General features: G+C 40.8%; 1 protein-coding gene across 1 annotated transcript in view; it reads right to left on the bottom strand.

The window, feature by feature from the left end:
• Positions 1–3,701: 3,701 nt before the first annotated feature.
• The window catches only part of Sdc (Syndecan), a 31,115-nt gene continuing 21,738 nt past the window's right edge, over positions 3,702–13,078 (bottom strand). Inside the window, exon 3 of the mRNA XM_068384613.1 lies at positions 3,702–7,795. Within this exon, the coding sequence (XP_068240714.1) occupies positions 7,629–7,795 (167 nt within the window). The 3' untranslated portion in view covers positions 3,702–7,628. The remainder of the gene's footprint in view (positions 7,796–13,078) is intronic.

Here is a 13,078-nt window from a genome sequence, read left to right as displayed (position 1 = left end):
TACCCCATTTTACCCGTAGGTACTTCCTGCTGGAGGGGTGAACTGGGATTTGGAAGTAGGCGTCTTTGAGATCTACCGACATCATGAAGTCCCCTTCCCTCAAAGACGCCAAGACCGACTTCGGAGTGTCCATCTTGGAGTCGGTCTTGCACACGAACTTGTTGAGGGCTGAGAGGTCTATGACCGGTCTCCAGCCCCCTGTCGCTTTCTCTACCAGGAAAAGCCTGCTGTAGAACCCCGGACCTGGGTCCTTGACGGGCTCTATCGCTCCTTTCGCCAACATTGCTGAGACTTCCTCCTGCAGGGCTGTGTATTTCAAGGGGTCCTTGGGGACTAGCCACTCTGCCCGCTGATCTGGCATCAGAGGTGGGGGGTCCGCTAGGAAGGGTAACCTGTACCCTTCCTTCAGTACTGCCACAGTCCACGGGTCTGCTCCGTGGTCTTTCCATGCTTGCCAAGAGTATTTGAGACATCCCCCCACCTGAGGCTTCGGCAGGAGTAGGGGGCCTCCCTCCCTATCTCCTCCTAGAGGGGCGGCCTGAACGCCCTCATCTGGACGCTGTATAGGAGGGTCTATAGGAGGATTGAGCTGGGGCTGTTCCCCTACGTGAGGGCTGAGATGACTGAGACCAGGTCGTAGTAGGGGTGTCTCTCCTGGGCTGGCTAGGAGACGCCCGAGGAGGGAGAGGTACGTCGGAGGTAGCGCTTCTGTACTCAGGTCTCCTCACTGGATGGGGTCTGGAATTGCTCGGATCCTTAAGTTTCCTGACCCTTTCGATTGACTCTTCCGCCGCCTTCAGGGGGAAAATCGAGTCGTCCCACAGGGTCAGGCTTCTCAGGGACCTCGCCTCTCTGTCAGGAAGTCACCTTGTGATCTTGTTGAGGACCGTGTCCCTCCTACGTAAGACCCAGTTGGCGGCCTGCGCTAGGGACTGGTAAGAGAGAAACTTCAGGGCTTTACCTCCCGAGCTGATAAGCTCCTTGGGTAAGGCCATGAGGAGACGTTGACGAGGTCCTTGGCTATTTCCTCCATCATGGTGGCTTCTGATGGGGAAAAGCAGATTGGCGCTGTGGAGGCCCTCTCTTCAGCCGCTCCCTGGCCCAAAACGGCAAGTGCAGGCTCCAGTGTACGGGCCCCTACACGATGTCCCTACGGGAGGTAAAACTTGCTCTGGGACTTCATGCCCTGGAGCAGTTTAGAGGAGCTCAGGTTCTTGGGAGTCTCGGCGTGGTTGGCCACAATCTTGTCCACGTGGGCTCTACCTAGTTTCACATCCCTGGCTAACGGAAGTTCCAGGGAGGGTCTCTGCTGGATAGGGGCGTCCAATAGTCTGTTGAGACTGGAATGCCAAAATTCTTCGGAGGAGGGTTCGGGCTCGTCCAGCGTGTTGTGTCTCCGAATGAGGCCTATCACCCTTTGATAGGCTGACACCTCTGCTGCTGAACCCTCTCCTTGGTCATCCAGGTCCTCTCCAGGACGCACTGGTGCTTGCGACGGAGCTCCTCCGGCGGAGGTCGTCGCATGTGGAGAGGCCGAGGCCTTGGCATGCTCTCCTTCCTGGGGTTCTGGCCGAAGGACGGGCATAGCCGTCGAGACGGAGGCCTCCGTCCTCGGTCTATCCTTCCTCACGGAGGTTCATGTATCTGCGGGCCTGCTTGACGAGGTGAGCCGTCTCTCACGCTCCTGATGGCTCAGGGGCGCCTTGGAGGTCAGGACGCGGCTGCCAGACCGAAGGGGCGACTCTCTCCGCTGGGTGGATGGAGTCGGAACCTTCGCGGACTTATGCCTGTCTACTGGAACCTGGAACGACGACTCCCTCCGTCGGTCGAATATGCCACCGGACGAGAACCTCTCCGGAGAATGAGTCCTAGGGCGCCAACCTGAAGAGCCCGGACCTGCAACCAACTCCAAAAGTCTGCTGTGAGGGATAACCACCCAGTCTCCGTCAGGGGACCCACTTCTTCTCCATTTTCTTCTGGGGGATCCGGAACGCCTACTCCCGTGGCGAGACCTGGAGCGGGAGCGAGAACGGGAGTGTCTCCTGCGGGACTTCTCCCGACGTCTACTGAGTTTCCTCAGGGCTTCGTCCTCCGAAGAGCAGGAAACCGCCTTGACTGAAGAGCCCGACGACTTGTATACCCGTTTAGGCAGTCCTGACTCACGCAATGACGTAGGAGGGTTCCCTCGACGTTCGATGGATGACTGAGCCTGCAAGTAGACTTCCGGAAATGTGGCGGATGGCGCTGGGGGGGGAGGGGGAGCGTGGATGCTCTTCCATGGGGGACCAAGTACCGAAGCCTTCTTCCATCCTCACTGGGGACCTGAAGGGCATCTTCGGGGGTACCAACGCGAGGGGGTCTGAAGGCGGCGAAAGTTGTTTCTCGGCGGCACCCTCGGCTGCAGAAGTTCCTGAAAAACAAGCCCAAGAGGCTGGAGAAGAGTTAGGCACATTTTTCCCCCACATAGGGTCATCAGAGGAGACGTGTCCTGCTTGCACAGGACTCCGTCCCCCACACACACTCCCGTCCCTCCCTCAGGCCCCTCACTTGCCTGGAATGACGCCACAACCCCACTATCCTGCAGATCAGACTCCTGGGGAAGGGCTGCGGGCCTCTTCCCCACAACGGACTTACCTCATCCCCTACTCTGGGTAGGGGAGGGTGGTAGGGAAGCTCGATCCGACGGCACGCCCGGCAAAGCAAGGGGAAAAGGAACGCTCGGCTTCTTTGGCGACTTCGTCGCCTTCTTTTTGGTGCCTTAACGCACCCACTGCACCTCGTTCCAAGACACGCTCTCCGGACACGTGGGGGAAGGGGAACACACACTGCCCCTACATGACGAACACAAGGAGTGCGGGTCTACTTCAGGTTTCGACAGGAATGCACCACACGATTTACCGGCCATAGGCCCAGGACAACGGCGGGGATGCTCCATGACGCAGTCGGAAGCACCACGAGACACAAGAACGCACAGGGAAAGCAAAGGGAAAAGCACAAAGGGACCACGTGGGCACCGCGTGAGACACAAAGGGGGTTGGGGACACAGAGTCACACTGGGATTAAGGAGAGCGGCGAGATGATATCGCGACGCGACCAGAGAACTTACTGGAGGTCAAGATCTGAGCGAGCATGCTCTCTGACTCGGGGTTAGCCTCAGGGCGTGTATCACTCCGCCTTAGGTTACCCCTCATAGAAAACGGGTATAGGGTAAACTACACAAAACTCTGGTCGGATGGGAGGAGATCCCAGATACTCCTAAGAAAGTAGTTCGAGGTAAGTACTCCGTGTTGGAACAAATACAAATTACTTCCAAATTTGCAATTTTTCTTTAAATAGGAAAGCTGCATAGGACCTACTGCTTTACAAATTCAGTTGGGAGCTTTCATTTGTTGGCTAGGGGGTTACTGATTAAGGTTAGATTTTCCATAAATTATCTTATTTTAATATGCTCATCAAGCAAAACTTGAAGCCTCTTTGGGTAAAACAATATGCATCACTGTACTTTTTTACTCTTCTATGTCTACGGCAATGTTAAAACACTCTGTAACAAGTAACTTTTTGGAGTATTTTTACATTTATTCTCAAGCCACTCGGCCATTCATAACAATATAACTCATCAGAGTACACACAATGTTTCACAGTACACCAACAGAAATGCAATGTTTAAAAAATCACATCTTTGGGATAATGAAATGAAAGAATCCATAAATGATTTATTTTCCAAGTACTACTTACTGAACATGTGTTATTCTAAGGATGTCAGTCATACAAGTACAAAAGGACCCCGCATAGATGAACAGTCTAGGAAAGGTTCAGTATGAACGTTAATATAGTTTACAATATGATAGAAGGCTTTTAATCAGGCAAGAAATTTGGGCACTATTTAAACAATATTACTGCAGAAGTACTGTACTTTCTACTCAAAGTTTTAGAATACAGTAGTTTATTAATCTTTCGTGTTGCTCAAAATTCTATGAACATATAATCCGAATGTCTTTGATACTTTAGTGAGAATACTTGACTGCCCATTATTCTTTCCTGATCATCTGCCTTAACATGATGAGTTAGACTGGGGACGACCTACATCGTTGTGACCCAAGCTCTGCTTTACAAAATACTATACACATATTCTTGACCATGTCAATATTTGAGTCCACAAGGTGTTCATAAGCTCAGTTTCTACTGTGAAAAAAGAAAACTAGCCTCTATGGTACCTACTAATTAGAGACTCAAAAACTCATTGACAAAGTCACCGATTTAATGTCTCGGCAAAACAACTTTATATCACCTCACTTTCAACCAAGTGTTTGAATAATGGACCTTAAATCAACAAACTACTGAACATTGCTAAGCTGTCAATCTATAGTATTTATGGGCACTCAACTCAATTTAAATACAGATGGAAAATTTTGGATATATTTTTTTTCTACTACACATATTACAGTGAAATTCTTATAAGTAGGCTAGATTCAATGATACTTTACACTCGACTTACAGAGAGAGAGAGAGATATAGTTGATTGTCAAGCCGAAGAAACGACATCTATAAGCCCCCAGTTGAAACGTCTCTCTTATGATCAGGCAACCACTCGTCACTACAAGACACCTCTTGTGACAGTTTCAACTTAGGGTGACCTGGCGTGACATGGTTGCCGACTTACCACATTTTGTACACATCCAGTTCATAAAAACAGAATCCTAAAAATTTTTCAGTTACTCTTAAATTGAAAAGATAATGAAGGAAAACCTGTGATGGATTCTTTCCATTTACAATAATCTAAAAACTGAAGACCCCTTTATAGGCTAATTAAAGTCTTCAGCAGCCATTTTAATGCAATACCAATGTTATCAATTTTCAATTTCATGTTTCCTGAGAGCTTCTGGTCTTAACAACTTCCACTAAAATAGAAACAAAAAAAAATAAAGGCGATCTCAAATACAGTGCATTACTGATTATACAGTATAAGCTGGTAGACTAACCAGAAGCTTGGAAAAACATATAAATACTAAAGTATGAACGTAATTAAATAATAATATAAACTCTTGGCACACTTGATCAATGTAAAATTCACCCCAAAGTTGGCCTGGCTATATCTAAAGGTTCGGATTGGACTGGGACAGACATTATGAAATGGTTGTGCAGTACAACAGAAGATTGAGGTGACTGCTAGTTAGTTGGTTAGTGGAGAGTATGCTTATAATAATTACTATAAGGAAAGCACAGTATATTTCACAGAACTTTAACATGCATTTCATGTAGTGTACATGTTAAGGATTATCAAAAAAAATATACTGGTAACCCGTAAAAAAATAAAGAAAGGGAAGTTAGTGACGTGTACATGAGCAGCTCAGTTTACTTAAGGGCTAAACGTATCTCTTCTTGATCAGTGTAACTATTTAAGATACAAAAAACAATGAAAAATAAATTACAGCCTTTAAAAGAAAAAAAATATTTTACACATACAACCAATATGTTTCAATTTACTTGTTTTTCTGCTTTGCTGTAATAACATTTTGGGCAGCACCGCAAGCCCTTCCTTCAAGGGTAAAAATGCTTCAGATCCATTTTGACTTTATATATACAGTTGTTTCTACAAAGCAGTTCTTTGAATGTACCGTACAATTGTAAGAGCCAGGTCATGCAAGAAAAACCCATCCACACCAACTGTTCTTTTCAAAGAGATAAGGTCACGGAACTTACAGGAGGAGATAAAAAAAAGCACCACCAACCAACTTTTCCTTTAAGTGATATAAATGCATCTCTTTATTTAACTCATTAATATATATAAATGTATGTATATAGGTTCATAAATAGTTTTACTCGATTTTCCTCTCTTTGCTACATATTTTCAAGAAGTCAAAAGTTTGAAAACTTGGGAAACAATTACTCTAGGAACAAACTTATATGTACACCATAGCAATACAAATTTTCCAAAATTAGTGTATATTTCATGCATAAAAAATCATTTGATATACAGTTTGAGGTTAAAAAGACCAAAGTACTAGAAGTTAGTAAACCTTAGTGACCAGAAAGTTTTGTGCACAAGAATGTTAATTTGTGCAACATCTAACCAAAGGAAAGTTGCAGGAAAATCTTTTATTTATTGCTGGCATACAAAAAAATGGTGATTTCTCCATTATAACGGCATGACATAAGCTAAATAGGTGGAGGGGAATTTAGTCTAATCTTACGGTATTTCATATAAAAAAATAGTCATAATTTTACTACACCTCCACATTCATAACCCTATTATAATTGAGCACACTTACCAACCATGAGACCCTACAACTGTATTTTTTAAAAGACAAGCAAATTCACTGCAACAAAATCTATAATTTACAAATTAACAAGGTTAAGCAAAAACTTTTAGACATTATCACCAAGCAAAACTCTTCCTTATTGTAACCTACATCATTTTGCATGAATAGTAAGCTACACAAACTTCATACAAGCACTAGAACACTTGACAGGTTCAAGGTCTAATACATACCATCACTCAAAAGCCCCGATATGTATTTAGTTTGTTATACATTTTTTTTCATTATTATTATTTTTCTAAACCCAGCCTGCAAACCCAAGCAACATTTAAATTTAGACTTGCAATTAACCCAATAATGACAACTGTGCTCATTACATGGATAATTATCAAAGATGTTTCTTGAACTCATATTAATTCTTAAAGAAAATTATCATTTGTCCTTAATTCATCCAAGTCTTGGAATAAAATCTTGTATGTGACTTGGTTCTTAACCATCACACACAATGATTCAACACATTATGATAAGGCAGGAATTTATAGTAGATCCAACACTAAAGTTACAAACTGCAAATGCTTATGACACGAAAGATAAAAGTCATACATTATTAACAGAACACAATACAGCCCAATGTTAATAACTTTATGGCTTTGAAACAGAAACTTGCCAGATTTTCTTATCCATTTTGATTTCCTTTAAACAAGAGTGTACCAGGTTTAGAGGAAAAGAGAAAACTGTCGTAATTCAGTATGAAAAGAGCTTTTTAAATGGTATAAAAATTAATTTCTAATCTATCAAAATGGTTTATCAAATTCACTTAAATTTTTTCTACATTAAAAAACTTTGTGCATAATCATCAGATGAAAAATTTTCCCTTCCCTGTTTTTTTTTTTTTTTTTTTTTTTGCTGTACTGTACTAAATTTAAACCAATTTATTAGTTCACAGAAAATGCACTGAATTCCACCAGATTGTTTAAAAAACAATAATTCAAGTGGTGACACTATGATAGTAATTTGATTCCATGATTAAAAATTCTTTCGTTTTAGTACTCTTGAGTTCCATGCAATAGCAATTTCATGAAATGGTCAAATGGGATAATATCAATTGACATCCTAACACTGACCCCCTACATGGTAGGGTTTGAGATATTAGAATAGAATTAACTTGTCCTTGAATTGGCATGGCGAGATGTACTGGGATTCCCCACCTTCATTGCTGAATCCCCCAAATAGATGATGGCCAGGGTGGAGTAACTATGTTATAATAAGAAGGAATAATGAAAAATAAAATATTAAAACCTCTGTTACTTGATCCACCAAATCTCCATGTTTCCCAAAGACTATCCGTTGGGATGAAGAGGGGGAACAATATTAGGCATAGATCTCCTTATCATTTGGGGAGTAGGAAGAGGTAAGGGGCATGCGTTTTGGCTCATCCAGAGGATAGGAGCCTTCGTCCTTCTTCCTCATGCGGTATACGATGAACATCACCAGCAATATGGCACAGAGGAGACCAACCACAGCACCTCCGATGAATGCTGTAATTACAAAAATGTTATTAGTTCCATGAATCTTCAATTATAAGACTGTTAAACTAATTTTGTTTAAAAGTTTTAAAATCCATTATTTCAATACTATCTTGAAGAATATACATTACTGTACAGTCTACTAAGGTTTTAATTTTTACCCATTGTACTGTATAGTAATTTCTTAGTTCATATTCTAGCTCACATAATTACTATTCTGTAAAGCTGTCTTGAATAATTTGAACATAATTAGAAAATAGTGATACCCTAAACAAAGGATATCTATTACCCTCAATGAAATAGATTTAGATGTGCAGCATATTTCAATTACCTTCAGTAAGACAGAACTTGGCACAAATTATGACAAACAGTTCCAAAATCATAGATGTACATTATAGGGAATACACATTAAATATTACTGTATTTAACTTCTCAATTTAACTGCTATCTAACTAAGAATCTAAGAAATTATTAGATAGTTTTATAATATTCATAAAAAGGAAAGAGTTAAGGAACAGTAACTTTAATTTCTTGGCATAATGTGCATGGATATAACAATAAAAAATATTAACCTATTGCAACTAGCATTTTGTTTGTTTTAAAACTATCTTTTACTTCTTATCTTAAATTTTCATTAACTTGTCATTCATTGCTTATCAAAAGATTTTTCACAGAGTAACTATTCGTAATGATATCTTAAAAATTCGTTAATTCTGGTTTGATTACTTAAAGATTATGAATTGTTACAAGTTTGGTGTGCTAATGCATTTTCTTTCAATCATCAGACTATAAAGATACCTTTAATGGAATGAAACTAAAACCACACAAAAGGTTTGTATCAACTCGATTCCTTTTCTTTGAACTGTATGTAATGGAGAAAATCCTTAAATTAAGACTGGTTTCATCCCTGATACACTTCATATACAGCCATAAGAGAAGAGGAAAATAACAAATTTGGAAATAATTGATATTTTCTGGCACCATAACAAACCTTTCAGCTCTTCATTACGGATATACATTTCGGCGACACCTGAAATTAGTCATAAAACTTAAAGCGATGTAATACTCCCCTCCGTTGGTTAGCATGGGGGGGGGGGGGGGTAGCGAAAGATAGACCCACCACCAGCTCACACCCCAATTTTCATTTTGACTTGGAAGTGAACGGACATTGTCAAAACCCATTAAAAGAACAACTGGCCTAAAATTTCAAACTTTTCCTTCCTCTAGTGTGATAGTGTGCATCCTGATAGAATGCGGATTTGTCCAGGCAGGGAAGGGTGCCGATGCAGCACTTTCATGTCTTCCTTGGAGACAGATCACCACCCACTTTGTCCTGCATGCCCTCTGCAGGCCTGTTCTCAGCAGTTTCCATGTGATGTGTGCAAGAAGTAGCCTCCCTCCCAGTGACTGCGATTTAGAAGGCGTAGGAGGAAGAAGACTAGGAATGGATTCTTCCCCTTCGGGATGCAACAATCCCAGTTGGAAAAGCAGGATGCTATAAGCCCAAGGGCTCTAACAGGAAAAATTGCCTAGTGATGAAAGGAAATAAGGAAAGAAATAAGCTATATGAAAAGTAATGAACAATTAAAATGAAATATTTTAAGAACAGACAGACAGACTCAGGTCATGGAAGCTATTGCTTTGGCCAGCCTTCAAGCTATAAGCTGGATAGACCACTAGTCAGAAGTACTATGGTACTTTGCTTTAGCTTAGGATTTGTCTAATCCGGAGTCAAAGAAGTAAACTGACCTTCTCTCAGGAGCTTAGGCAGTAGCTTATCTCACACGTCAGTTGGAAAACTGGGTCTTCAAAAAAGAAGAAATGTAGTTGCAGGGGGATTCTCCAGTCAGGTAGGACAGGGCACAATTCTCTTCCTTAGATACACCGCGATAGTGGATGCAACGATACTCTTCCCACAGAAGGACATCGAGAACACAGCCAATAAGCTGAGGAAGGAGACTAATGACTTCCTGACCTACAGAGCAATCTTCAAGGGCCATCGGCCTCAAAGATCCACTGCCCCCAGAGCTGCTTCATATCTCCCAGCAAGTCAGCGCTGAAGAAGCCGACAATGAAGACTGGACCAAGATCTACAGCACCAGGACCTTCTACCTCCATGAAAGTCTGGTCCCATGCTCCCTCTTTTCACTCCCAATCCGGTTTTACTAGGAAGGGAGATATAGGAGGAAGAGGCCATTAAGATCAGTAATGCCATTCTCCTACGGCTGGGATAGAGAGGGATGCCTGTCAAGTTTGACATAATAATAGAAAAAAATAGATGATATATGTAGAAACCATAAAGATTGGAATATACTCCTATCCGGAGATTTTAACTTTCCTTTCGTGGATTGGAAAGAACGGATAGAAGAAAGTGGTTGTATATATACATATAAAAAAGGGAGTAATAGTAGCGCAGAAGATAAGAGGCAATTTGAAAAGCTTCAAGATAGGCTATTAGAACATAATATGCAACAAATAAACCACATTCCAACAAGAAAGGAAAATGTCCTAGATCTAGTATTTGTGAATGAGGTGAATTATGTTAAAGAAATGATAGTGTATAACACGGGAATTTCAGACCACAATGTCATAGAATTAATAGTCCATTCCAAAGCAAGTGATCGCAGAATTAATCAAAGCACAAAACGTTGGGAAGGATATGGAAAATATAATTTTTATAGTAAGAATATAAAATGGTCAGAAATAAATGAAGAACTGAACAAAGAATGGAAAAATGTATTCGTAAGTGATAATATACAGGCATATACGGACATACTGTACAAAATACAGGAGAAAATTGTTGAAAAATATGTACTGAAATAAAACAAAAGACATGCATACCAAGAGACAGAAGGATCTTATTTCAGAAAATTAGAAAGTGGAAGAAAAATCTTGCAAAAGAAAAAAATGTGTAGAAAATGATGGAAATAAAAAGTAAGATAGAAAATGCAGAACAAAAGATTATACAATCGAAATAAAATGAAAAAAAGAGACTTAGAAGAAAGGACACTTCAAAATATAAAAAAAACCCCCAGAGTTTCTATGCAAAAAAGATGAATAAAGGGAGATTAGAAATAGGCCCTCTAAGAATTGAAGGACGGTTAACGAATGAAAAAAAAGGAAACATGCAACATATTAGCAGAAAAATATAAGAGTGAGTTCACGCCAAGAATTGCGAATGAAAATAATGAAACAGAAATCAGAGAAGAAAATGTTGAATATCTAACGGATATAGATATTAATGAAGCAGATATTGTCAAGGCTATAAGCGAAATTAAAAATGGATCGGCAGCCGGACCAGATGGAGTTCCAGCGATTTTGTTAAAAAAACTGCACACACTATCGCGAAGCCGCTTGCAATACTGCTAAGACAAAGTGTAGATATGAGCGAGATATATGTTAAACATAAATTAGCTTTTATAACCCCTATCTTCAAAATTGGATCAAGACTAGAGGCAAGCAATTATAGACCTGTTAGTCTAACATCACATATTATGAAAGTGTATGAGACTGTAATAAAAAAGAAAATAATGAATCAATTGTTAAAAATAGTTTGTTTAATATAGGTCAACATGGTTTGGTGGCCGGAAAAAGTACACAAACCCAACTGATAGCACACTATGAAAACATATACTAAAATATGATAAATGAAAAAGACACAGATGTGATCTATCTAGATTTTGCCAAAGCCTTTGACTAGGTAGACCATAATATATTAGAGAAAAAAATGAGAAAGCATAATATTGTGGGAAAGACAGGAAAATGGGTAAAAGAATTCCTGCAAAACAGAAAACAGATAGTGGTTGCAAATGACGAGAAATCGGATGAAGCTCAGGTAATATCTGGCGTGCCACAAGGTACGTTATTAGCTGCACTGCTGTTTGTTATTATGATCTCAGACATAGACTGTGATGTTAAAAACTCTGTAGTTAGAAGTTTCGCCAATGACACAAGAATAAGTAGAGAAATTACTTGTGATGAAGATAGGAACTCACTACAAAGAGATCTAAACAAAATATATGAATGGGCAGAGATAAATGGGATGGTATTTCACTCCGATTAATTCGAATCAATAAATTATGGAAACAGAGAAGGAATGGTATATGCATACAAGGGACCTAATAACGAGACAATCACAAACAAGGAAGCAATTAAAGACCTTGGTGTAATGTTAAATAGGAATATGTTATGCAATGACCAAATAGCAACACTGTTGGCTAAATGTAAAGCAAAAATGTGAATGTTATTCAGACACTTTAAAACAAGAAAATCTGAACACATGATTATGCTTTACAAAACTTATGTGCGTAGTACACTCGAGTACTGCAATGTGATATGGTACCCACACTACCAAAAGGATATTGCGCAAATAGAGAGTGTACAAAGGTCCTATACTGCTAGAATAGAAGAAGTTAAGGACCTTGACTACTGGGAAAGACTGCAATTTTTAAAACTATACAGTCTAGAAAGGAGAAGAGAACGCTACATGATAATACAAGCATGGAAGCAAATAGAAGGAATTACTGAAAACATCATGGAGCTAAAAATATCAGAAAGAGCAAGCCGAGGTAGATTAATGGTGCCAAAAAATATACCAGGAAAACTAAGGATGGCGCACAGGACATTAATCCACTACGCACCAGCATCGATAATGCAACGACTATTTAATGCGCTGCCAGCTCATCTAAGAAACATATCAGGAATGAGCGAAGATGTGTTTAAGAATAAGCTCGATAAAGGGATTTTGACGAAGGAAAAATCTATTTCTGGGGAGAGACCTGTGGCGCCCGGTGAAAAGAGTCCTTCTAATATACCTTTTCTGATAAAACCTTCCAATTATACCAGAGAAAGATAAAAGCATGGAATGCTGAGGTTACAACCCTCGCGCGAGCACCTTTTGGGTGTCGTGTATAAAGCAAAGGCGCGTGAAATCCACTATTCACAGGTTGTCTTCCATTTTGTTAATTCCTTCGTCAAAGGGATGGGCCGATACAAAGGCCCTAGCCAACCCACCAGCGCCACACCACCCACGCCCCGACGCGAGCCCCATCTGAACAACATCCTTCTTTTTGGACTTCGTCATTGTGAAAATTTTTTGTGGTGCTCTCGGATTTTTTCACTCTCATGGATTTATTTCGTCATGTCCGAAGCTCCATCTTCACACATTCCAACATTAAGTACCATAGTTTGTTTTGACAGCTTTTTATAGTACCGGGCTTTTGTTTTAAATCCAGTATAGTCTGTTTTATCATTCCCGTCTGGCCCTTCACGGCGGCCATTGTTTGTTCACTTGTC

Source organism: Palaemon carinicauda, chromosome 12, assembly GCF_036898095.1.
Source record: "Palaemon carinicauda isolate YSFRI2023 chromosome 12, ASM3689809v2, whole genome shotgun sequence".
In the NCBI taxonomy this organism is placed as follows: Eukaryota; Metazoa; Arthropoda; class Malacostraca; order Decapoda; family Palaemonidae; genus Palaemon; species Palaemon carinicauda.
This window is presented reverse-complemented; position numbering and strand designations above follow the sequence as displayed.